The sequence below is a fragment of the Trichosurus vulpecula genome, chromosome 8 (assembly GCF_011100635.1).
Source record: "Trichosurus vulpecula isolate mTriVul1 chromosome 8, mTriVul1.pri, whole genome shotgun sequence".
NCBI classification, from domain to species: Eukaryota; Metazoa; Chordata; class Mammalia; order Diprotodontia; family Phalangeridae; genus Trichosurus; species Trichosurus vulpecula.
In genome coordinates, this window is record NC_050580.1 from 234,188,450 (window position 1) to 234,214,627 (window position 26,178).

The 26,178-nt window shown below is 39.0% G+C and overlaps 1 protein-coding gene and 1 non-coding gene across 5 annotated transcripts in view; one reads left to right on the top strand and one right to left on the bottom strand.

Moving 5' to 3' along the window:
• POMT2 (protein O-mannosyltransferase 2) overlaps positions 1-26,178 on the bottom strand; it is a 74,929-nt gene that overhangs the window by 35,690 nt on the left and 13,061 nt on the right. For all 4 annotated transcript variants that reach the window (XM_036735269.1, XM_036735270.1, XM_036735271.1 and 1 more), the window contains exons 5-12: positions 25,246-25,354; positions 24,048-24,207; positions 23,709-23,815; positions 23,236-23,318; positions 21,540-21,649; positions 4,266-4,332; positions 2,307-2,376; positions 900-978 (exon numbers count right to left, since the gene is read on the bottom strand). In XM_036735269.1, coding sequence (XP_036591164.1) covers positions 900-978; positions 2,307-2,376; positions 4,266-4,332; positions 21,540-21,649; positions 23,236-23,318; positions 23,709-23,815; positions 24,048-24,207; positions 25,246-25,354 — 785 coding nt within the window. The remainder of the gene's footprint in view (positions 1-899; positions 979-2,306; positions 2,377-4,265; positions 4,333-21,539; positions 21,650-23,235; positions 23,319-23,708; positions 23,816-24,047; positions 24,208-25,245; positions 25,355-26,178) is intronic.
• On the top strand, positions 14,384-14,490 carry LOC118830434. The gene has a single exon (XR_005009069.1). It is a non-coding gene; the product is annotated as a U6 spliceosomal RNA (small nuclear RNA).

The window sequence follows — 26,178 nt, forward strand, 5'->3', positions numbered from 1 at the left end:
ACTTCACAGAACTATGGTCTAGACTCTAGACACATGATGTTGCCCTCAAGCCACCAACCTCGATGCTATACCCTGAGCCAGCAGGAACTGATTTGGGTCATTTAAACCCATTACCTTAGCCATCTGGCTGCTCACTGCTCTGAGCCAGGAAGGGTACAGGGGAAAAAAAAAGGCCTGGCCTGTATATTGCTAGTTAGGAATTAAGATTTCTGCCTAGTTATACAGGCAGAAATCCAAAAGATTAAGAGAAGGCCACACAATTCTCATTTATTGGTGACTTCAAACACTTTAAGTTCTAGTAGCTTTTTCATTGGTAATGGAATATAGGGACTGAGGAAGACATTTGGAACCCAGTACCCTTCTGAGATCTCTGAAGCCTGGCAGTAACTATTGGTCACATTTACCTTCAAGTTACCAAAGGTAATCTCAAAAGATCTAGATGGCCCTTCACTTTAAAGAAGCTCATAAAAGTCAGTCAGTGTGTAGTGGGAGATACCAAAAGGATGACTGACATATGTACTTATGTTCAGTGACATATATAGATAGGAAATATAAGGGCCTTCCTTTACCTTAGGCCTTTGGCTTCTGGGTCAAATTTGATTCATAATGGTCTATGGAATCCAATTAATATCTTTTGACATTTATTAAACATCAGTACTAAATGGAACATATAAATATTATGATAGGGTTGGGATGGGGACAGATAGGTTTTTATAAACTGCCTTTCCCACAGTAAGCAAAGCCAAAAAAATCTTCCAAATGTTAAATGAGTCTTAACTCGGCCCCCAAAGCCTTAGGGACATTCCGAGATTCTGAGGATGACATTTCCTGCCAATATGGCAATAAGCCAGTCCCCACAACTTTTTACAACCTGTGCATCACTTTGGCCATTTACTTACTACACCATAGCCAGTGACCTGATAATGCTTCCGGGTCATTGGGGCCTCATGCTGATGACTGTGTAGGTTTCGAGAAGTCCTAGAATTCAAAGGAAAGGAGTGTTTGCATCATCTAAATGAAGACAGGCAACACAAATGATGCAGAAAGAAAACACCAGAACGGAAGTCAAAATACTATGGCTCTGACCCTGACCTCATCATACCAAGCTGTACAACCTTGAGCTTCACCCTCTGGATCATAATTTCCTCAAATCTAAAGAGAAGGGTCTGGATTAGACGATCTCTAATATCTTCCCACCTCTAACATTCTGTGACTGTAGGACAGAGAAATGCAATTTCTCTTCCACAGGGGCATCATTGTACCAAGTAGGTCTGTAGAATCAGCGACTCAGAAAGGGTCATTGGGAAAGGAGAGACTAGAATGTAGTATTAAATCCAGGGTATTACTCAAATATCCAGAGAACAAGAGCCCAAACTCTTTGGCTGCCTAGGACAGAAGGTAACAGTATTAAAGAAACTGTATAGTAGGTGACAAAAGTCATGGGCTTGGAACCAGGAGAGATGCAGGTTCAGATTCAGCCTCTGGCAATCAGCTGTGTAACCAACAAGTCATTTCTGAAATCATCTCCTCGTCTGTAACATAGGGAAAACAACAGCTGTCTTCAGGCACTGCCTAGGGTTGTGAGACTAAAATGGGAGAATGGATGTAACCTGCAGATCTCCAAGTACTCTATGTCCATTATTACTCTTATTCCTATGGGGAATTTGTGGGAGGACTCAGGAGTCACTCAGAGCAGGCAGGCATAGATGGGCTGGGATCCACAACACTGGAAGAACAGCTACAGTGATAAGATCATTTTGCATAATCCTTTTGAGTATATTCAGAGAAAGGGTATGGACCTAGGTTAGAAGTGCTATTGGCTCCACAAATAAGGTACATGAAATGGTCCTCTAAGATATCTCATCTGACCACAAGACAAAACTTCCACTGCCTCAAAAAGCAAAAACTTATTCCAAACGCATACCCTGACACAAGTATGGACCCCTTTCACGTTAGAGCCCTTCCCCACCCCCACCCCTCCAGCCCCTGCCCTATCACCAGGCCTCTTTCCAAAGAAACATAGGTGAGACAGAAAATATTGGTAGCTTTATCTGATCCTAAAAAAATCTATTAACTCTATGCTCTAAACAAGGCAGCTCCCTGCTCTCCTACTCCCACCTCAAATCCAGTCTAGTTAGAAAAAAGCCTGAGTGCCTGTCCTATGAGGTCTTCTCATCCCCTACTTTTCCCATTTACCAAGTCTTTATACAAATGTGTCTTCTGTTTAAATCTAGCTAACCAAGAAAAACAATCAAAACCTCCCCTCCCTGATCTTCAGGCACCCTTTTAATCCTGAACATCCTTACTCTTTGTGTTCCAGCCGAATGATGTCTCCGTGTCTTACAAACTCTACCGGGAAAGAAGGGTCTAGAGGATCTGCCAAGTAGAAACAAACATTGTCTCATACCATGGATTAGGAATAAAGATGAACACCATCCCTTTTAAAAGTCAGCTCCATACATATAACCAATAGTTCAACTCTTCTTCCCAAAGACAATTATCAGACCCTGAAAATTCTACCAGTGATTATTTGATCTCTGGCATTCCATTTCCCAGAAGTGAACCCAAAAAGATGAGAATGAAAGCCAACTTTTGTTATAACCTTGAGACCAGGGCCAGTCAGGATCTAGAGAGGTGACAATGTAGAAAAGGAATTTAAAGTGGTCACAGCAATGCAGAATGGGCCTTTAAAAGTTTCTTTACCAAGAAATGACGAGCTAGGAATATTCTGGAAATACTAATGCTTTGGAAATAGACCAAGGTCAGACTAAGAAATAAATCTATTGACTAAAAATAGTCATATAACACACACACACAAATCTCCAGAGAATTAGTCAGAAAGCCCAATCCCAGAGATGTTCGTACCTATATGATCTTTCTACAAATCAGAGGAATCATTATAAGAAAAATATCACATGGTTAAATAGTTTATTTGGAGAGAGAAAGTTCATTTTTATCAATTTATGCCAGCGAGTCAGGAAGAATACAAAGACATCCTAGGACACCAGCTCTCTCCAAGGCTACATCTGAGTAGGCCCACAGCACTCCTATTTTCCAGCTGAGATGCCGGAGTTTGAATCTGGTAGTTGAGCCTGCACAATGGACCACTGATATCATCCAATTAATCATGTCAAAGTAAATTTCGAGAGGCTGTTTGTATTTTCCCTTTACCTCATTCTACAAACAAAACTTTGAGATCAGCCCATCTGAAATGTCATTCATATTATCCCATTAGTTTAAAATACATTAAAAACAAAAGACTCAACTAAACTCAATCATGCAACTGGCCCCCTCTTGGGAAAGAAACTGACAAAGTTCCCATGCAACGGATTCATAATTTGTTAGTCAGAATAATTTTACAAGTCACATTTTTATAAGAGATTGGGCTAGAAGCCATGATGAAAAGGGACAGGGAAAAAACAAACAAGTGGATTAAAATGAACAGCAGCAGTGTTGCCTGCAAAGAACTGATTATTTTATCCAGAGGTAGACTGAGCCAGGTCACCTTAATCTGAAAAATAAAGGCAGACAGCAGAGCAAGACAACCAGCAGAAATACAGGGAAGGTGAACAGGAGGTGCCCTTTGTCCTCTCCACCACTACAGCAGAAGGCACGATCTACAGGTAGCAATCTGTCTGCCCAAAGAGAAGCAGATTTGGATGTGAGGTTTGCTAGAAACACCTGAGCCCTGTATAATTCAGCCTCTGAGTAGGAGCCCATCAGCTTGGCTCACACCAGGGAACAATAGCACAAAGAGGGAAGCCAGAATGAGGCCCTAAGTTACAGGCCCAGCCAAATGCTACCATAATACACAGTCATCAGGCCCCCAGAATTGTAACTGACAGGCATATTCCAAATAAGAATGATGGCCATCTTGCTTTGACAATTTGGGGTGCCCTGCATGCTGGGATGTGCAAGTTTTAGTGGACTCCACAGAAGAAATGAAGGCAACTGCTATCCATTCCCTGCTGGTGCCACCCTCAGGCTCTTGGCTAAGTATCCAGTACCCAAAGGGCAGGGCATGGACTTAAACACATTCTTAAATGTTAAACATACCCTAACATGTTTAATCTATGCCTAGCCCTTGTTCTCCAATTTTATTTTTAAAAAGTATTTGTGCAGATTCAAACCATGCCTGTTCTGAATCTCTCCACGTAGATATGCCCACCCTCCTAGCGACCAAAAGGAAGTTAAATTAAGGACTCCAGTTACCTAATGAGTCAGATAAGTATCAGCCCCCTGATATTTCCTCACTTTCTGCTTACCTGTGCTAGCATTGTGTTTCTTCACAATCCACAAGTTGTTATAGTCCTTATGCTGATAGGCAGTTACCTAGGAGGAAAAAAAACCCACACCATCCCTGTTAATCATCTCATCCAGCCAGAGGCCAGCACATTAAGAGTTTCTAAAATCCTATCACATCCTCAGCCCCCAGGCCTGAAGTTGTCACATCTCAAAAAAAGAAGCAGTAAACATGAAGAAGATTGCCCCTTCCCTTCCTCTGGCTTTGTAGGCCTTTTCTCTTGGGTCTGTTCTGTCTCCTTATACTCCTGCATCTCTGTGCTTGGCTTATTTGGATTTTAAACTGCCTTATAAGTGATACAGTACCCAACATACTTATCAAACCAGGCCAATAATACCCACACTTCTAATGCTTCACCTGGGTTCCAATGATATCACCAAAAAGAATCTAAACGTTTCTCTGGGGATAATGAAGCCATGGACAAACTTAATTCCTTAAAGGTATAGATGGTTTCTTCATCACTGCTACTGATTGAAAAAGTTTCAGAAGAGTAAAATTAGTATAAGTGAGAGCTAGTTAAGATGATGATACTAGAGAACGAGACTTGGATTTCTGGAAGAGGACTTAACATACAGGAATGATGGCTCTTGGCCAAGGAGGCAGCACATCAAATAAGAACTAGAAGGGGCGGGGTGGAGGGAAGAAAAAAACTAGCCAAAGATCTTCACTACACCAACACCACAAAGAATAGTAGAAATAAAAACATCATTGGAGATGCCCAATAATTCACATGAGATAGGATTAAAAAAGAAGAGAAACAATCATACTGGTGGTCTGAGATGTCTACACACAAGGGCACAGAATATGAGTAGTAAATATCCTTAATGAAAAGAAGAAATGTGATTTATATGATTCAAATATAGAAATAAAAGAACATACCCTATTCAAAATGAACAGATGAAAAAAGAAAGGGAAGTACTATTGAATAGCTATAATATAGAAATAAGAACACTCCTAAAGGAAATCAAGGAACCACAGTTGGGAAGATCATAGAACAACAAAAGTGAAATAGAAGCAATATTGTGGCAGAAGTATATCGCAGAACTATCCAGCCAGACTAGAGGAGGAAATGATGGTGAGTTACAGAAACAAATCACAAACGTAGGAAAGAGGAATGACATAGCAGTAATGGGAGACTTTAACTACCCAGCCATCTGCTAGGGGAAAGGGAGGAGGGGTCTTTGTCTAATAAATTTAGAGCAGTTTATAATCCCTGACATGCCTTAACAAGCATATACTGCTTTTTTTTTTTTGAGGCAACTGGGGTTAAGTGACTTGCTCAGGGTGACATAGTGTATTATTAATGTATTTTTTGCTTGATGAGAAGATCTTTCCCATCCATTAATAGGCCCATGTGACCTGATAAAGTCACATGGAAGCCTAAGTCACATGAGCGTGGGTCACAAGGGTTGTGACGCCTTCTGACCCTGAAGAAGTGTGTATGTACTTGGAGGCTGGCATTTTGCTTTGGGGCTCACTCATGGGAAGAGGGTTCTTGTGATGTAGCCAGATGAGACCCTGGGTAGCCATTAAGGAACTCCTGACTTTGGAAACCCAGATGTTGGTGCTTCTCCCTCTGGCACCTATGTATGCATAGCTTTGGTCAGACAGAGAGAAGCCTGTCTGTTGATTTGTGTTATTTTATCTGTTCATAATTTCTGCTTGTAATTTCTGTTTGTATTTGCTCTGAAGTTCAGGTTGCTAACTCTTCCCCTGAATGGTATATATGTGAACGATTAAAGTAAGATTGTTGACTCCTTTAAAGTTGCTTTCCTTTAGAAAAACAGATCAAAGAACCTGTGCTAGCAGCCCTCCTGTCTGCTGGTGTTATTGATCTAACTCTCCCACAGAAGCTGCAAGCAACATTGTTGTTACATATAGCTAGTAAGTGTCTGAGGCCATATTTGAACTCAGGTCTTCCTGACTCCAGGGCTAGTGTTCTATCCACTACACCACCTAGCTGCCCCAAGAATATAATTCTTTAAAAGGTAGACAAAACAATAAAAAAGTGATTCTAGCTGATAAAGAAGAAATTATTGCCAAAGAGGACCTGACTAAAACTTTGAGATGCAATGACCACACCATCTTAGTGTGTGTAAGCAATAAGGAAGAGATCACCAGGCACAGATGGACAAACCAACCTACATTTCAGGTGAATGAACTTCAGGAAAAGGATAGATAGAATCAGATGGCACAAAGTTCTACAAGGAAAGTTGCCTTGAAAGGAAACAGATTGGGACAGGGGTGGAGGAGCCAAAACGGACAAGTAGACCTAGCTGAACTCTCCCAACTCTCCCCACCAAATAACTTAAAAATAACAAGTCGAATTGAATTCTGGAGCAGCATAGGCAATAAAAAGTTAGGGTAAGATATTTTTCCAGCACAAGACAACTTAGGAGGTTGGGGTGGAGGTTGGCTATGACAGCAGCAGGAGTAGCAGCTTCAGGAGCTCTTATCCCAGAGACGGAAAGGGGACTGGACAACTGGTAAGAAAGATTACAGGGGACCCTAAGCTGACACTAGGATCAAGCACTGTTTGGCAACTCCATTGCCCTTACACAGTTCTTGGTCACAATTTCAGGGTGGAGAGGAACACTAACTGGGATCAGGGCACCTGGTCACAGATCCAGGGGTAAGGGGAGCACTAATATTTGTGGCTGCAGGAGACCAGGCACCCTTCCTGGGCAAAGACGATAATACCTCTCCCAGGATAACACCACCTTGGAAGCACCAAAAACTTGCAGACCCCCAGAGCTAGCTCTGAAAACAGCAATGAGAAAAAGTATGAAGCTTGGGACAGTATTTCCCCACCCCCAGATGAACAGAGTCCACCTTTAACATAAAGGTCAAAGTCAAGAAATAGGCTGGAAAAATGAGCAAACAATGAAAAAAGAACCTGACCATAAAAGCTACTATGGTGGCAGGGAAGATCAAGTTGCAAACCCAGAAGACAATATGAAAACAGCTACTAGCAAAGCATCAAAGAAAAATGCAAATTTAACACAAGCCCAATAAGAATTCCCAAAAGAGTTAAAGAAAAAGTGTGGGGAGCCAGCTACATCCTGTTTAGGCCTCTTAGATCTCTGCAAGGCAGGGTCAATTGAAAATGGGCCTATGCACAGCAAGGCCAGTTTTAGGATAAGAAGACTTGGCCAAGAAAACCTGCCTTTGTAGCTGATTACTCACATGGGTGATGACAGAAATGTTTCAGCCTGGTTATCTATATGCTAGAGAACATAAATGTTTCAATTTGGTTAGCCTTGAGTAAAAATAGTGTCTCACTCCTAGGAACAAGGAGATAAAAAACTTAATCAATGCTTTATTGTACTTTTCTTTGAAGTCAGGATGACTCAGTAATTAACCTGTATAAAATACTGTCAGTAATTCCATTAAAATCAGTCTATAGGTTGACTATGTGACTCGCCTAGCCTCATGTCTTTTGTCTTTTTGTGTCAATTACTTCATCATATATTCATGCCACTGCAGGCACAGTTGGTGCCAGTAACAGGGACGAGTCGAAGACTTGAATTGAAGTAACGTCTTACCAATACAGGCTCTAGAGCGCATTCAAATGAGAGGTAAGAGGATTACTCCACTAGGCTTACTGGGGGATTGTAGAAATTTTAGAGATTTAGAGAGTTAGAAAAGTAGATTTAGAAAATTTAACTATGGGACAGATACAATTTAAAGATAGGGATCTGTATCAGCAAGTATTAAGAAAAATTGTAACAGAAAGAGGTTTTTATATAACAGAAAAGAAAAACAAGAAGGTACAATTGATTCAGAAAGATCAGAAAACAAATTCGTAAAAGATTAAGGGAAGATGGACCAGAACACTTCCCAATGTCAGCCTTTTCCATATGGAACATTTTAAAAATATGTCTTACTCCAGAAGGAAAAGTTCCTATGGTACAAAGAACAATTAAGCATGATATTGGGGTTGTGGAGAGATCTTGTGAGCCTCAGTCCAGGGATGGATGACAATAGTAGACTAGCTAATTGGGAGTTACCAAAGGAGAAAGGGAAAAGAAAAATGCCGGATTTCTAGAAATCCTTTTTGTGTGTCCTGTCATTTTCTGTCTGTATCTGTTTTGTGTTATGTGTCTCTGTGTGAAGAGAGTATGTTATCTGACTCTTTGTTGTTAAAGCTGTTGAAATAAAGAAAATGCTCTTTCTTTCCCCCTTCATTCCAATTCTGGCCAAATTTGGAATGTGAAGAGAGATAAGAAAGACAAGGGGGATCTTTTCCTCTTAGAGTTAAGTGAAATGTGTTACTTCTTAATTTGATGTTTAAGTCAGAATTTATTATACTATTTGGCATTAAGACAAATTTGGAAAATGTATAGATCTGAAAAAGAGACACTTTGAGTTTCCCAGCATGGGGGAGAAGGGACAAGGCACCACTGGATCTTTTCCAGAGTCCCATTCACCTTGGCTGGAGGATTCAAGGTTCTCACTTTCAAAAAAGTTTTTAAGGAGTGAACACAGAAGTAAAATTTACTCAAGTTAAAATTAGAACTATTAAGATATTTTCAGGGCTGCAATAAATGTTAGAGCAGCTAAAAATTCTTTAGCAGATTCTGTTAACCATAGATAATCTGGTGAAGCATATGAAACCTTTTTCAAAATAATAATACACTTGTTAATGTGAAGAAAATTCAGTTTAAATGACAAAAGATATATATTTTGTATCCCCCTCCTATCTGTAGACTCCTTGGGGGGTTAAGAATTCCAGCTCAAAGTCAGAAGTATATACAAAGATGTTTTAATTCATGTGTGGTTAATAAGAATCACCATGAGACTAGTATAAATTAAGAAAAAAAACTGGAAAGAGGACTTAAAAAAAATCTATAATGTGCTTTCCCAATTTTTAGAATTAAGAACTTTAGTAATGATCCTATAAACAGAACTGGAAAATACTTAATAACATAAAGGTATTAAATAAATAGAATTAATAAGTAGTTTTTTAATATACAACTACAGATATCCTTATGTGCAATTTAGTGACCCTCATTCCTATTTGAGTTGAAAAAAGTGGCTTATAGCCTCCAAAATAGAGAAATAAAAGCAGAGAATGAGAGCCAATCTGAACATACCTTACCCAAAAGACTGTTACTTACAATATTCCTGAGAAAACAAAAATATTTCTTAGAATAGGAATTATCTCAATAGCTATTTCTAGCTTGCTGTGATCTTCCTAAGTTTGCTACTTGGAAAGTTTAAAAAGTGATTCAGCTGTGAATATACAATAGAGAGTTGACTCCTTTTCAAAATAACTGCCCCGCTTACTAGCTGCTTTTTCTTATTTAGGCCCTTTATTTTGATGTTTTTTCACCTAAAGCCTCAATGTAAATTAAATTATAATAACATTGAAACTGCAAAAATTAAAATACATGTTGCAACAAAAGCTCTACTCTCTGTTCTCTACTTTGCTACTTTGTTGCCCTTTCATATCCCACTGACAACAGCCCTGGAGCCCTGGACCCCTGGGTGTCCTGACGTCCACACTTCTAGCCAAGCAGAGGAACCTCTCCTCTCAAGCCCCCAAACCCTTGCTCCCTCACCAGTGGAACCTGGAATTTTTGCTCCAAGTTTCCCAAAGCCCAGCAACCCCTATTAGGAAGCAAAGGTTCCTCAGGGACCCTCCTCAATGACTCCTCAGACCCTTAACTCAGGTGCTGGACTCTACTACAGCTTCCCAGCACTCCCTGGTGTTTAGTTCTCCTCCCCTTTCCCAAATCCCTGGCTCAACCACCCCCAGTCCACAGCCAAACTCTGCAACTGTGGGGAGAGAAGAAAAGCCTCTATGCTTGGTAAGCCCAATATATGTAATGATTTGGGAATGCAATTAATGTCATCTGAAATTTTTCTGTTTGTATTATTATTGTACTTCTAAATTGTAGTAAAATTCTCCTATATTGTAAAACTTGAGTGAATGTTGTGAGCTAAAAATAGTATTAGACAAAGAAATTTTTAATCTAAATTTTGTTGAAACTAAAAAATGAAAACAATTGTGTCAAACTGGTTAAGTTACTTTCTCAGCCTTGCTAATCCTGTCTTATGTTTTATAATTGCCATTTGGTAAGCCTTTACTTGTAGTTAATAGGTCACAGCTAAAATAATTCGGCCAGCACTTAGGAAACTTGTAAGATTGTCAACTAGGCTTTTTGGGATTACTGTTTTAATGTTAAAAACCAATAAAGTTCTAGAGAGATAGAAGGAATTATGTCCTCCCACCTATTGGGCTAGATTCATGGGTAGGCTCTAGTAAATCTAATATGGATATTGGCTATGGTAAAGATATTGATTATTGTGAATTATTATTATTGCTGTTCAATTAACTATCAACCTCCTCTGCCTGGAAGGGAAACTGACTATACCTTGTTAGCGATGAGTCAAATTCCTTAGGCTTCCTTTTTACCTGGGCCAAAAGAAGTAGTTAGAATACTGGCCCAGCACATTTTAAACCAACCTGATCATAATAGGTGATTCCAAACTGTTTCTAAAACTTTCCCAAGAAAACTGTGAATGGAACTTAGAAATGTATATCTGAATAATTAAAAAAAGGGATGCATATTGTTATTTGGCATTGAGAAATTTATTAACCATATAGCCCAAAGAAAATTCTATTTACTTTAAGTTTACTGTTCAATAAGGGGATGGTGGTGGAATTCATTCCCAGGAACACTACAAAGATCGCATGATTAAAAAGATGCTTAGCACAATGCTTGTCATAAAATGAATGCTATTTGAATGTAAACTGTTTTAAGTTAAAAATAATTGCTTCATATTCATTAACTTTATGTGGATTTTCTTCAATGTGAGGTTTATGTTAATGGTGATGAGATGAATGACTCATATAAAGCAATTTGGGAATCTTCTCCATGGGACCTACGCATAGCCCAGGACCTTCCTGTCGGGACTCTGGAAGCTGACCTGGGTCTCCCCAGCTGTGTGATACAGATGTAGATAATTCCTCCATTGGTGCTGATTAATTGTGGTGATATTGGGTAACTATTAAGACTTACTGGTTGTAACATAACTACTGAGATTTACTGATTGTGACATACCTATTGAGACTTACTGATTGTGACAGAACTGTTGAGATCTACTGGTTGTGACATAACTATTGTGATTTACTGAGACCATTACTATTATCATTAATGTAAATACTAGTAATATATATGTGTAAAATTTGAGATTCTGTATCGTTAGAAAAGCAATTTCTTTTATAATCTAAATGGTGTTAGGCTAAGAATTATACTCAGTTAGAAAACTTTTAATCATTCTAATTGACCATGTCATAATATTTTGTAGTGTTATAATTTTAAAAATCATAAATTACCAAATTTTGTCTTTAATTGTTTTGCTATCATTTAGGAAATTCATGAGATTGTTAATTAAGCTTAAGTCTAGTATTTACAAAACTATGTTTAGTTTTCTTTTTTTTCCTCTTAATTATGTGGAAAAGGTTTTGTGATCAAATTTAAGAATTGTTTAGTACTTATAAATTAATAATAATATCAGAATAAATTGTAAGCTGTTTCTGAGAAAGGGAAATAAGTTTATGAAGAAAAGTTTTGTAAAATTCTTTGCATGATTTTTAGAAAGCCTCGACCTTGAATAAGTGTGCTCAGAGAAAAGGCAAAAGATAGCAGACAGGCCCAAGGTTTTTCTATTAACCCCTTCCTGAGATCCATGTTACTGCTCCTTATTTTGTAAAATTGCCAAGACCCCTGTGGGCTAGTTCATCAGCCCTGGAAAAGAACTTGTTTGATTTATGTAAATTCTAAACAATGAACTTGGCTTGCCAAGAAATTGCAAGTTTATGTAAAATAGATAAAAAGGATTCTAAGAGTAGTAGTATTTTTCCTGTGATCAGTCTCTTACTCCTAACAATGTGAGATTCTGTTACAATACTTCTTTGACTAAGAAACTTTGCGATATCTAAGAATTTTGTAATAACTAGAAACTTTGTTACAATACTTTGGAATTAGTGTTACTTAAGGCTCACTTTGTAAATGTTCCTTAAGCAATGTGAGAATGTTATTTTGTTATTTGATTAATATCATGCTTGTCTAAAGTTTTGTTACAACTAATGATGCCAAAAAAAAAAAAAGAGGTTCGTGGTCTACTTTGTAAGTGCCATCAAAGAAACATGCCATGACTAAAAGGTTAAGATTCTATATGCACTGTGTTAAAAATTGACAATTTAGTGTATTTATGTATGTACTGAAGCCTGTTATTAACTCCTTAAGTGGCACCTCATCCTCCTAGTGAGGAAATTAATAATGGATATATGTCAAGTGTAAGACACTGGCTTCTGATGTGAATTTCTTAAAAATGACAATTGGCCATGGTTCAAATTTTGAGTTTGTAAATATGATCAGGGTTATAAAGATTAGAAATGGTAATTTAAAATTGTGCTAAGATCACTTGTAGGAGAATGGACAGAAAGCTGATTCCTATAAGAAGACAAGAAGAAGAAGATGCTGTGCTGGAGATGGTGGGACAGATACCAAGGACCACAAGATTGTATTGACGATGATCCCTGCCAGACAGCTGCATAAGAAAAGACTTTTTGAATCTTAAAGAGACAATTACATTTTATTTCTTTTTGAGTCTATGTATCTATATTCACAAAGGGGACTGCCCCTTTTGATTTGTCAATGCGTCAATCAATCCTTCCCATATTTACTTAAATGGTTGATGGTTAAGGGGAAGAATTCACATGTACCTATAATGGTGAAGTGTCTACAAAAGAGAAAGGGGGGGATTGATTGGAATGCTGAAGTAGTGAAATGCCCCTTTTCCTGGTATTGATCCAGAGGGGGTAGTAAAAACAATTATTGATAGTTTCAAAATATTTAATAATATATTTTTGACTATTTTCCATACACTACCTTATATTCTTTCTTTGATCATACTAAATTTTTGTCTACCTTGTGTCCTTAGCATAATGAACGCTATGTTTAAGCCACTTAAAATTACAGAATAAAAAGGGGGGAGATGTGGGGAGCCAGCTATATCCTGTTTAGGCCTCTTAGATCTCTGCAAGGCAGGATCAATGTAAAATGGGCCTAGCACGGCAAGGCCAGTTTTAGGATAAGAAGACTTGGCCAAGAAAACCTGCCTTTGTAGCTGATTACTCACATGGGTGATGACAGAAATGTTTCAGCCTGGTTATCTATATGCTAGAGAACATAAATGTTTCAATTTGGTTAGCCTTGAGTAAAAATAGTGTCTCACTCCTAGGAACAAGGAGATAAAAAACTTAATCAATGCTTTATTGTACTTTTCTTTGAAGTCAGGATGACTCAGTAATTAACCTGTATAAAATACTGTCAGTAATTCCATTAAAATCAGTCTATAGGTTGACTATGTGACTCGCCTAGCCCCATGTCTTTGTCTTTTTGTGTCAATTACTTCATCATATATTCACGCCACTGCGGGCACAAAAAAGGATAAGGGGGTAAAAGAAAAAATAAGAAATGAAATGAGAGCAATGCAAGAGAATTATGAAAAGAGAACTAACAACTTGGAGAAAGGCACAAAAAAATACTGAAAAAAATAACACCTAAAACAGAATTGGCCAAATGGTAAAAGAGGCACAAAAATTCACTGAAGAAAAGATCTCCTTAAAAAGCAGAATAACATACACACTCAATTGGGTATCTTACCCCACAGGAAAGTAGCGGGTAGGGGACAAAAAAGGGGAGATGATAGAAGGAAGGGCAGTTGAGGGAGGAGGTAATCAAAAGCAAACACTTTTGTAAAGGGACAGGGTCAAGAAAGAAAACTGAATAAAGGGGGACAAGATAGGATGGAGGGAAATATAGTTAGTCTTTCACAACATGAGTATTGTGGAAGTGTTTTACATAATGATACATGTGTGGCCTATGTTGAACTGCTTGCCTTTTAGGGAGAGTCGGTGGTAAGAGAAGAGGGGAGGAAATTTGGAACTCAAAGTTTTAAAAGCAGATGCTCAAAAAAAATGTTGTTTTTGCATGCAACTGGGTAATAACATATATAGGGAAGGGGGCATAGAAATGTATCCTGCCCTACAAGAAAGTAAGGTAAGTGCTTGCTTTGGCAGCACATATACTAAAACTGGAATGACACAGAGAAGATTAGCATGGCCCCCATGCAAGGATGACATGCAAATTTGTGAAGCATTCCATATTTTTAAAAGACTAACTCAGATGGCAAAAGAGCTCTAAAAAGCCAATGAAGAGAAGAATGCCTTGGAAGGCAGAATTAGCCAAATAGAAAAGGAGGTCCAAAAGACCACTGAAGAAAATGCTACCTTAAAAATTAGACTGGAGCAAGTGGAAGCTAGTGACTTTATGAGAAATCAAGATATTATAAAACAGAACCAAAGGAATGAAAAAATGGAAGACAATGTGAAATATCTCATTGGAAAAACCACTGACCTGGAAAATAGATCCAGGAGAGATCATTTAAAAATTATTGGACTACCTGAAAGCCATGATCAAAAAAAGAGCCTAGATATCATCTTTCAAGAAATCATCAAGGAGAACTGCCCTGATATTCTAGGGCCACAGGTCAAAATAGAAATTGAAAGAATCCACCCATCGCCTCCTCAAATAGATTCCAAAAAGAAAACTCCTAGGAATATTGTTGCCAAATTCCAGAGCTCCCAGATCAAGGAGAAAATACTGCAAGCAGCCAGAAAGAAACAATTTGAGTACTGTGGAAACACAATCAGGAATACACAAGATCTAGCAGCTTCAACATTAAGGGATCGAAGGGCATGGAATATGATATTCCAGAGGTCAAAGGAGCTAGAATTAAAACCAAGAATTACCTACCCAGCAAAACTGAGTATAATGCTCCAAGGCAAAATATGGATTTTCAATAAAATAGAGGACTTTCAAGCTTTTTTCAGGGAAAAGACCAGAGATGAATAGAAAATCTTGACAAGAATCAAGAGAAACATGAAAAGGTAAACAAGAAAGAGAAATCATAAGGGACTTACTAAAGTTGAACTGTTTTGTTTACATTCCTACATGGAAAGATGATGTGTATAATTCATGAGACCTCAGTATTCGGGTAGCTGAAGGGGATATACATACATACATACGTACATACGTACATACATACATACACACACACACACACACATATATATGTATATATAGACAGAGGGCACAGGGTGAGTTGAATATGAAGGGATGATATCTAAAAAAATAAAATCAAATTAAGGGATGAGAGGAATATATTGAGAGAGGGAGAAAGGGAGAGATAGAATGGGGTAAATTATCTCACATAAAAGTGGCAAGAAAAAGCAGTTCATTGGAAGGGAAGAGGGGGCAGGTGAGAGGGAATGAGTGAATCTTGCTCTCATTGGATTTGACTTGAGGAAGGAATACCATACACACTCAGTTGGGTATCTTACCCCACAAGAAAGTAGGGGGAAGGGGATAAAAAAGGGGGACAATAGAAGGAGGGCAGATGGGGGAAGAAGTAATCAAAAGCAAACACTTTTGAAAAGGGACAGGGTCAAGGGAGAAAACTGAATAAAAGGGGACAGGATAGGAGGGAGGGAAATATGTCTTTCACAACATGACTATCTATGGGAGTGTTTTGCATAATGATACATGTGTGGCCCATGTTGAATTGCTTGCCTTCTTAGGGAGAGTGGGTGGGGAGGGAGGAGGGGAGAGAATTTGGAACTCCAAGTTTTAAAAGCAGATGCTCAAAATAAAAAGGTTGTTTTTGCATGCAACGGGAAAATAAGATACACAGGCAATGGGGCATAGAAATCTATCTTGTCCTATAAGAAAGTAAGGGGAAAAGGGATGGGGGGGAGAGGAAGGGGAGGTGATAGAAGGGAGGGCTGACTGGGGAATGGGACAATCAGAATATATGCCATCTTGGAGTGGGGGGGAGGGTAGAAACGAGGAGAAAATTTGTAACTCAAAATCTTGTGGAAATCAATGCTGAAAACTAAAAAATAAAATATCAAATAAAAAAAAAGAAAGTAAGGTGAAAGGAGATGGGAGGGAATGGGGTGACAGAAGGGAGGGCTGACTGGGAAACGGGGCAATCAGAATATATGCCATCTTGGAGTGGGGGGAGGGTAGAAACGAGGAGAAAATCTGTAACTCAAAATCTTGTGAAAATCAATGTTGAAAACTAAAATATTAAGTAAAAATGATATAAAAAGCAGAATCAGCCAAATGGAAAAATAGGTATAAAAGCTCATTGAAGAAAATAATTCCTTAAAAATTAGAATTGGGCAAGTAGAAGCTAATGACTCTATGAGACATCAAGAAACAATGCAACGGAGTCAAAAGAATGAAAAATAGAAGAAAATATATCTCATCTGAAAAACAACTGACCTGGAAAACAGATCAAGAAGATATAATTTAAGAATTATTGGACTATGTGAAAGCCATGACCAAAAAACAGCCTAGATATGTTTCAAGAAATTATCAAGGAAAACTGCCTCAATATCTTAGACCCAGAGGATAAAATAGAAAATAAAAGAATCCACCAGTCACCTCCTTAAAGAAATCCCAAAATGAAAACTCCCAGGAATATTATAGCCAAATTCCAGATCTCCCAGGTCAAGGAGAAAATACTGCAAGCAGCCAGAAAGAAGCCATTCAAATGCCATGGAACCACAGTCAGGATCACACAAGATTTAACAGCTTCCACTTAAAGAAGCGAAGGGCTTGGAATATGATATTCTAGAAGGCAAAGAAGCTCAGATTACAATAAAAAATAACCAACCCAACAAAATTGAGTACAAAGGAAAAATAGGTATTTAATGAAATAGAGGACTTTCAAGCATTCCTCATGAAAAGAACAGAGATGAATAGAAAATTTGACATTCAAACACAGGACTCAGGAGAAGCATAAAGATGCAAATAAGAAAGAGATATCATAAGGACTTTATGAAGGTTAAACTGTTTATATTTCTATATGGGAAGATGGCACATGTAACTCCAAAGAACTTTCTCATAACTAGGGCAATTAGAAGGAGTCTATATAGAGGGTACAAGTGTGAATTGATTTATGTTGAGAAGATCTCCAAAAAAAATGAAAGGGTGAGAAAGAGGGATGGGGAAAATATCAACAGGGAAAATTATCTCACATAAAAGAGGTATGCAAGGAAGAACTTTTACAATAGAGAGGAAAGGGGGAAAGTGCCCCAAAGAAATCAAATACAAAGGAAAAGGACTTACATGTATGAGAATTTACGGCGGCAAAGATTTGGAAATGGAGAGGATGCCCATCAAGGGAGCGCGTGTGCACGCATTTAGGGTTAGGGTTTTCATTGGAATTGGATGAAAGAGGGAAATACATACATACACACATACATACACACACACACACACTCAGTGGGTATAGAAGGAAAGGGAAGCAGGAAGGAAAGGGGATAAGAAAATGGGGCAGAGGGCAAAAGGAAAGCAGAAGTCAAAAGCAAAACAGACTTTCATGGAAGGACAGGGTAAAAAGAGAGAGAGAAGGATAAACAGAAGAAAATAGGATGGAGGGAAATACACAGTAAACATAACTGTGAATCTGAATGAGATGAACTCTCCTATAAAACAGAAGCAGATAGCAGAATGGATTAGAGATTAGAATCCAACAATATGTTGTTTACAAGAGACACACTTGAAACAGAAAGACACAGAGTTAAAATAAGAGGCTGCAGCAGAATCTATTATATTTCAGGTGAAGTTGAAAAAAAAAGGCAGGGATAGCAATCAGACAAAGCAAAACCAGCCCTAATTAAAAGAGATAATCAGGGTAACTACATTTTGCTAAAAGGTACAATGAAGTAATATAAAAAAATTGTACAGCAAGTTTCTCTGATTAAGGCCTCATTTCTCAAGTATTTGAGGAACTGAGTCAAGTTTATTGTAAGAACAATTCCCCAATTGATAAATGGTCAGATGGTATGAGTAGGAAGTTTTCAGAAAAAGTAAACTATCTATATCATATGAAAAATTATCTAAATCACTAATAATTAGAAAAATGCAAATTAGCACAGCTCTGAGATACTACTTCACATTATCAGATTGGCTAACATGACAGAAAAGGAAAATGACAAATGCTGGAGGAGATGTGGAAAAACAGTATGTGGAAAAAAAAATACTAATACACTGTTAGTGGATCTGTGAACTATTCCAACCATGCCGGAGAAAAATTTGGAACTGTGCCCAAAAGGCTAGAAAACTGTGCATACTCTCTAATCTGACAATACCACTCCTAGGTCAGTGTCCCAAAGAGATGAAATAAAAAGGAAAAGGACTTACATGTACAATAATTTGTGGTGGCAAAGAATTGGAAATGGAGAGGATGCCCATCAATTGGGGATTGGCTGAACAAGTTGTCGTATATAATTGTGATGGAATACTATTGTACTATAAGAAATGATGAAGGGGCTGGTTTCAGAAAACTGTGGGAAGAATTATGTTAATCGATGCAGAGTAAAATGAACAGAACCAGATAACCATTGTACATAGCAACAACAATACTGTAACAATGATCAACTGCAAAGACTTAGCTACTCTAATAAATACAATCCAAGACAATTCCAAAGGATTCATGATGAAAACTCTTACCCACTTCCAGAAAGAAAACTGATGAACTCCAAGTGAAAATTGAAGTATAATTTTTTCGCTTTGTTTTTCTTGCTTTTTTGCAATATGGCTAATATAGAAATGTGTTTTGTATGATTTCACATATATAAATGATATCATATTGCTTGCCTTATCAACTGGTGGGGGAAAGGCTGGAGGGAGGGAGAAAATTCATAACTCAAAATTTTTTTTAAGATTGTTAAAAATACAATTTCTTTAAAAAAAAAGAAAGGAATTACATTCTCTCAAGAACAAAGTGCTGATGACACAAGCACCAATGTTCCCTATGAGACAGAAAAAGGGGAGCTATCTAAAAAGACTAATTTGGATACACAGGGAATTCATCCACTAATTCAACAAGCATTTATCATGGGCCAGCTCTGCACCAGGTGCTACACTGGGCACTGGATTTAGGGTTTTCTTATGTCATGTACAGAATGTAGAAGCAAGAGCAGAATAATGACAATACAAACAAAGAGCAGCAAGATCTTCTAAAGTCCGGATTAAGTGGAAGCTTGCAATGAAGGTAAGGCCTTTTTAGGGGCAAAAGGAAAAGACCAGACTGCAACTTAGGATGACTAGGAAAGCAACAAAAGGTGACTGAAGGAAGAGCTCTAGTCAACTATTGTTTTGCTTCTGTTTTCTCTACCAAGGAGAGCGATCTGCAGCCAAGAGGGTTTGGGGGGAAGTGGCTCGTAGGGAATTAGAAACTCAAGACAGTAAAAGGAGATAAAGATAAGATAGAAAAAGAACAGAGAGTTGAATACATGAGTTCAAGGCACCAGGCCCAGATGAACTACATTTGATATGTAGCAGGTATAGTTATGGGGCAGCGAGGTGGTACAGCAGATACAGGACCAAGCCTGGAGTCAGGAAGAAATGAGTTCAGATCCAGCTTCAAACAGTTACTAGTTATGTGACTCTGGGTATGTCGCTTAACCCTGTCTGCCTCAGTTTCTCATCAGTAAAATGGAGACACATTGGAAGAGGAAATGACAAACCACTCCAGTATCTTTGCCAAGAAAACCCCACGGAAAAAGTCCATGGGTTCATGTTGAGTCAGACACAACTGAACAACAAGTTCTGCTGAGATATTATCAATGATCTTTGAAAAATCAGAGAGAGGAAGAAAGGGGTTACAAAACTAGAGACAGGCAAATATCCTGATACTCAAAATAGGAGAAAAGGTCTATCATTTAAACTGTAGGTCAGTTATCCTGATGTCAATTCCTGGCAACATTCCAAAATGTATTATGAAGAGAATGGTTTGTGAACATTTAGAAAGAGAAATGGTAATTACTAAGAGCTAACAATGTCATACAAGACTAACATCACTTGCCTTTTTTGAAAAGCTCATTAGATCAACAGAATCACACAGACATGATATCTAACACCGTCTGTCACTGTACCACTGTGGACAATATGAAGAGATATGGACTGGATGACAATACAGTTAGCTAGAATCACAACTGGTTAAATAACCAAATCTATTGTAATTGACTAATGTCAACATGGAAAGAGGTCTATACTTGAACATCCCAGCAATGGGTCCTTGACCACGTTCAACATTTTAGTCAATGACTGGGACAAAAGCATAGATGAAATGATTATCAAATTTGTGAATAACAAAGCTGGAAAGAACAGCTTGCATGCTGGTGTACAAAAAAATCTCTATATACTTTAATGACAGAATGGGTCTAATGACTGATGACTAATGGCATGCCAGTCAGTGGGAGATGATATAACAAGAGATGCAAATGAAAGCATCAGAGTCATGGCACCATAGAATTCATAGCTGGCAGAGATCGAGAGATTATCTAGTCCAGCCTATTACTACACAGATGAAGAAAGGGAGGTCTACAAAGGCAAAGTGCCTTTCCCAAGGTCACATAGGTATTAAATAGCCCAGGCTGAACTCAAAACTCTGATTCCATATTCTTTCCAACACTCTCACTCACTCTCCCTCTCTGTCACATACATACACATACATGTACAAACACACAGACTTTTTGAGAAAAAAAAAGGCAAGAGTGGACTTCGGCATCTACATTTCCATAGTTTAAGATTAGGCCTAGAGGGCTATTCTTATTCCCACCACAGCATTTTGAGTATATAATCCATGAGTTTTATGGTGAGTCCCTAACTGAACCTTGTACTGACCAAGAAAGGAAGAAATTGGAAGGGGAGGACTGTTACTGGGGAAGAGATGAAATGTAGGGATCAGAACCATGGATTTGAAGGTCACAGTGCTAATCTCAGGTCTGCTTGCTACTCATATGACCTTGGACAAGTCCCTCAACCTCTGAGGGTCTCAGTTTCCTTATTTATAAAATAAAGGGGTTGAGCCAGACAATCTCTCATATCTCTTCCAGCTCCTAATTCTATAATCCTTTTAGAGAGCCATTCTGAGACATCCAAAGACATGCTATCTAGAACTAGTAACAGTACTACTTAATATCTGTTCACTAATTTCTGAATCCTAGGACATACCAGCTTCTAATAACTTTCATACCTTTCATTCCTGGGGCATGTCTGATCTTAGAGGTCCCAGGTATCCAAAATAAGGGAAGGCCAGCAGTAGTACTAACAAGGGACCCTACACTCGAGGGCTCACTCACCTGCTGCTGTCGTGCACCAACTCCTTCTGGATAAAGGTGCCAATGTGAATGGAGGTACCCACTGGCCATTCGGAGATTCTTCACTGTAATCACAGATCCATATGCCAAGTCTGAAAAGCAGGGGAAATGGATATTCACAAGCACATTTCTAAAGCACTTCAATTAATACATAGTCCCAAGCTACAAAAATCTCTAACTTTGCCTTGTAGCAAGTTTCTTTTTGTTCTCATAATAAGTTTCCTATTGCTGTAACCCAGTGGAAGACAAGCAAGTCACGTATATGCAGTCTCAGTGACAACATAAAGATCACTGGTATGTCTCACTTAATCCTCTGTCCATGATGAATGAATGTAATTGTCCCGATAAAGAACATCTACAATCTTCCCCTAGACCAAGACACACAATAATCAGGTAGAGAAGGCAAACATATTGTTGGCACATTTCACTATTAACTGTATCTTCCTTTCAGCTCTAAATCTACAGTTCTAATCCTTTAGGCGTTCATTTTGTGAAGAAAGAAGGCAGGGCTTACTTGGACGGCAATTTTGAAGTTGGTTTTGATTTTGTTTCTTATGAACCCTATAACCTGGTATAACCTGTAGGAGTGGAGAACCTGCAACCTCGAAGCCACGTGTGGCCCTCTAGGTCTTCCAAGTGTGGCCCTTTAACTGAATCCAAATTTGACAGAACAAATCCCCTTAACAAAAGGGGATTTTTATTAAGGGAATTATTTTTATTAAGGAGATTTGTTCTGTGGAGTGATTCAAAGGGCCACGCTTGAGGACCTAGAGGGCCACATATGGCCTCAAGGCTGCAGGTTCCCCACCCCTGGATAAGATTATGTCAGAGAACCAATATATAATCTACTTCTAGGAGAGACCCTCAGGTGAAAAGAAAAAAATGGTAAGACAAAAGCAAGGAAACTAAATGAATCTGACACCACACAATCTTCTCATAGGATGAGAAAAAGGCCAACCCTTACACCTGTACCTTTGAGCTTATCCCTTTCTACCTCTCCCATGACCTAACTTCTCCACTTTTCTCCTTCTTTCTGACATCTTCAGTCTCTACTGACTCTTTCCCTTTTGTTTAAAGGCAGGTTCATTTCTCCACTATACCTAAAAACAAGAGTCTTTACCTGCCCCCTATTCTTCCTTCTATCTCTCATTTTCCTTCTTTTTTCTAGAAAGAACAGTCTGGCTGCCTCCATTTTCTCACCACTTACCTATGCCTCAAATCTCTGCAGATCATGTCCACTGTTCTAGTAAAAGTGGCAACTTAAAGATCACCAAAGACTCATTTGCCTTGTCTCAGTTCTCTCATCAGCCTAATCACAGTACGCCAACATTTGACTCAACTGATCACCCCCTCCACTGACCGCCCATGATACCTGATCTGAAATTTACATTGAAGGGCAATGTGAGAGGGGAAAATCCATTTTCTAGTCTAAGAAATCTTATCATTGAAGAAGTCTTCCGAGTTTCCTCTGCCCAGCTTAATCCTTTAAGTCATCCTCCCAGGTTCCTCAGAGTCTTCCTCCCCATCCGCCCCCACCAAGAACCCTGAAACCCTTGGTAGATCAATCTGGCACAATACAGACTTTTCCAGTCCAGCTCCTAGGAATTCCCAACACTGACCCAGCCTGGACAGTGGATAGTTTCAAAGAAGCCATTTCTAAGGACCCAAGTATGCTCACGTTCTGGAATGGAAGCATTGTGAAGATTGTTCCCCAAAAGCCGAGACTGGAAGGCAGAACTGAAAAAGCCGTCTCCAGGGCCACTGGAAGAAAAGATGGAGATGTGATAGCCATAAGACACAAGGGGGAAAATCAGGTGGTGCTAGAGACTATGACTTGTCAATAGCATCAGGAATCACCTCACTTAGCAGTTTTTAAGAAGTACGTACAGAGAACTGTGACTTCCCCATCCTATTAAGTAAGACTTGATTTCACCTGATTCAGGTGATCCCAGGAGTAACACAGGCAACAGAATAGAAAAAAGACAAGGTAAGACTACTCTGCTTCACACTCCTCTTCCCATACACACCAAGACACCCACCATGCTGTTCTCTGGCCGGTGGATCATCTATCTCAAATAACAACAAAACCATGAGTGCAGGGCTTTAAAGATAGGTTTAGAGACAAGAGAAAGGTGGAGAATCCAGCACTACCTTCTATTCAATATGATGAAGTGAACTGCAAATAGGGTAGTATAGAGAATGAGAGGAAACACAATGAGGCACAAGATCCGGGCTGCCAAGTGTTTCCCCAGTGTTATCTGCAAAACAAAGATCAATGTATTTGATGAAATCCGCACCAAGTGAGGAAGAACTCACCAAGAAAAAATACACAGGTCATCCCAATATTCTCATCAATATATAAGCATCCAAAAGTTGCAGAGGTAACAGTTAAATACAGTGTGGTTCCAGAGGGGGCTTGGATTTGTTTGTTTGTTTTTATGAACTTAACAAATACTTGACAAAAGTTTTACAAAAACACTGTTTGCTCACCATTGTCAGATTAAGGTCTCCCAGCAGCTGCCAAAGGTCTGAAATTGTATTCAATCCTACATGAAGGACAATAAAGAGACCAACAAACTTGACACCTAAAGCACCAGCAAGACTGACTCCTGTCAGACTGAGCCAGAACCACCAAGAGGCAGAGAAGGGCCTGCAAAACCAACAGAAGAGGATATTCCCTTGTAGCAAAGAACAGTGGGGGAAAAGATAAAAGTCTCCTCCTCTGCAACATAAGGTGTTGGATTTGTTCAGTCGTTTTTCAGTTGTGTCTGATTCTTCAGGACCCTATTTGGGGTGTTCTTGGCAAAGATACTGGAGTGACTTGCCATTCCTTCTCCAGCTCACTTTACAGATGAGGAAACTGAGGCAAACAGAGTTAAGTGACTTGCCTAGGGTCACCCAGCTAGTATCTGAGGCCAGATTTGAATTCATGAAGATGAGTCTTTCTGACTCCAGGCCCAGAACTCTATCTGCTGTACACCCAAGGAGTTAAACTTAAGATTCCTCTAAGGTTCCTTCCAGCTCTTAAAAATTCTATAATTTTATAAAAATTTAGTATTTTCTGTAGCACAGAAAAGCTACACTATGTTCAACTGAAATCTACTTTTCATCAATGCCCACTCAGCTAGAAATCAAAGAAAATTCAGGAAAGCCCTCTGGATACAGAACATCTGAGAAATTTAAAGAGGCCAGAGCTGGCTGATACAAATTTATTCAGATTTGATTAGCTTTACTGGCTTGAAAATGAGCAAGATTGAAAATGAGCAAAATTGCTTCTCAATAATGAGCCTAAAAAACCCAGGTACTAGCCTTTTGTTTGTCCTGAATAAGATGGATGATTAGGCACCTTCTTGCTATATCCAGACTGAAAGGGAAGCCAAAGACCTGTCTGAGAAGAACATTAGAATTTCTAGATGGGCTCTAGAACTGTCCAAGCCCCTCAAGAATTTTTGCAGTAGTATGAACCTCTTAAGTACAAACTACATTTACTGCACTGAATTAAATATGTTCAAACATTTATCATGTGGCTCCCTGGTGGGATGGGAAGTGATCCAGCCACTAAGGACAGAGATGTAAGGTGGCAGGCAAAGAAGCTTTCACCCATACGCATTTTTCTTGATGAGAGAAACTCCAAAGAACAAAATGGCCAAGCATCTTAAAACCCCATCTACCCAAAGATTTCGCTTACCTGTCTGCGCAGGAGTTATATTTGACCATGCTCAGCATTGCAGCCATGATGAAGAACATGAGGATGGGATCCAGAAGTATGTACTGTGACAAAGTAAGGCAGCCAGTGTCTGAAAAACAGTTCAACCCCTTCAGGAAAAGTGGATCAGATTCAGAGACGAGCCCAAGAGCCAAAACACCTGAATGCTGATCAACCTATCAATAATCATTTCTCAAGCACCTACTATGTGTCAGGCCCCTTGCTAGGCCGAGGATACAGAGACAAAAGTGAAAAAGTAAATGGTGAGGCCTGAGTTCCAAAAAACCCAACAGGCAAAACTATTTTCCCTAAATTTAATTCACTTCTAGTTTAGTTATGTCCAAGTATATGGAATGGACGGACAAAGATAAGAGAAATTAACTTCTATACACAAAAGGTCTGCAAAGTGCTATTCTCACCACAACCCCATGAGGCAGGAATTGCAAACGTCATCATCTCCATTTTACAGATGTGGAAACTGAGGCTCAGGGAGATTAAGGGACTTGCCCAGATCGCACAATCAGTAAGCATCCAGACCAGGTTTGTTTGTTTTTTAATTCAGGTACCTCCTGAGATCAATTCCAGCACTCATTCCATAACACGATGGCACCTGTCAATGTGCCGCTATGTCTTCACACTTCAAATGACCAGGGCCACAAGGTGTGAAACGTGAACACACCCAGTCTGTCGTCCTGGGCACAGCAAAGAATCTTGTTTCAATAACTATGCTCTGGCCACTGGAAATACTCCATCATTTACTAAAATTGGGTGTACATCAGCACTGACAAAATCTGCAATTTCCTTAAATCGAAAACAGAATTCTGCAAGGCCGTAGAGCAGAGGCCTGACAACTCTGACCTGATCACTTCCGCTGCCCACTCTGATCCATGCTCCACTCAGCTGCCAAAGCGCTTT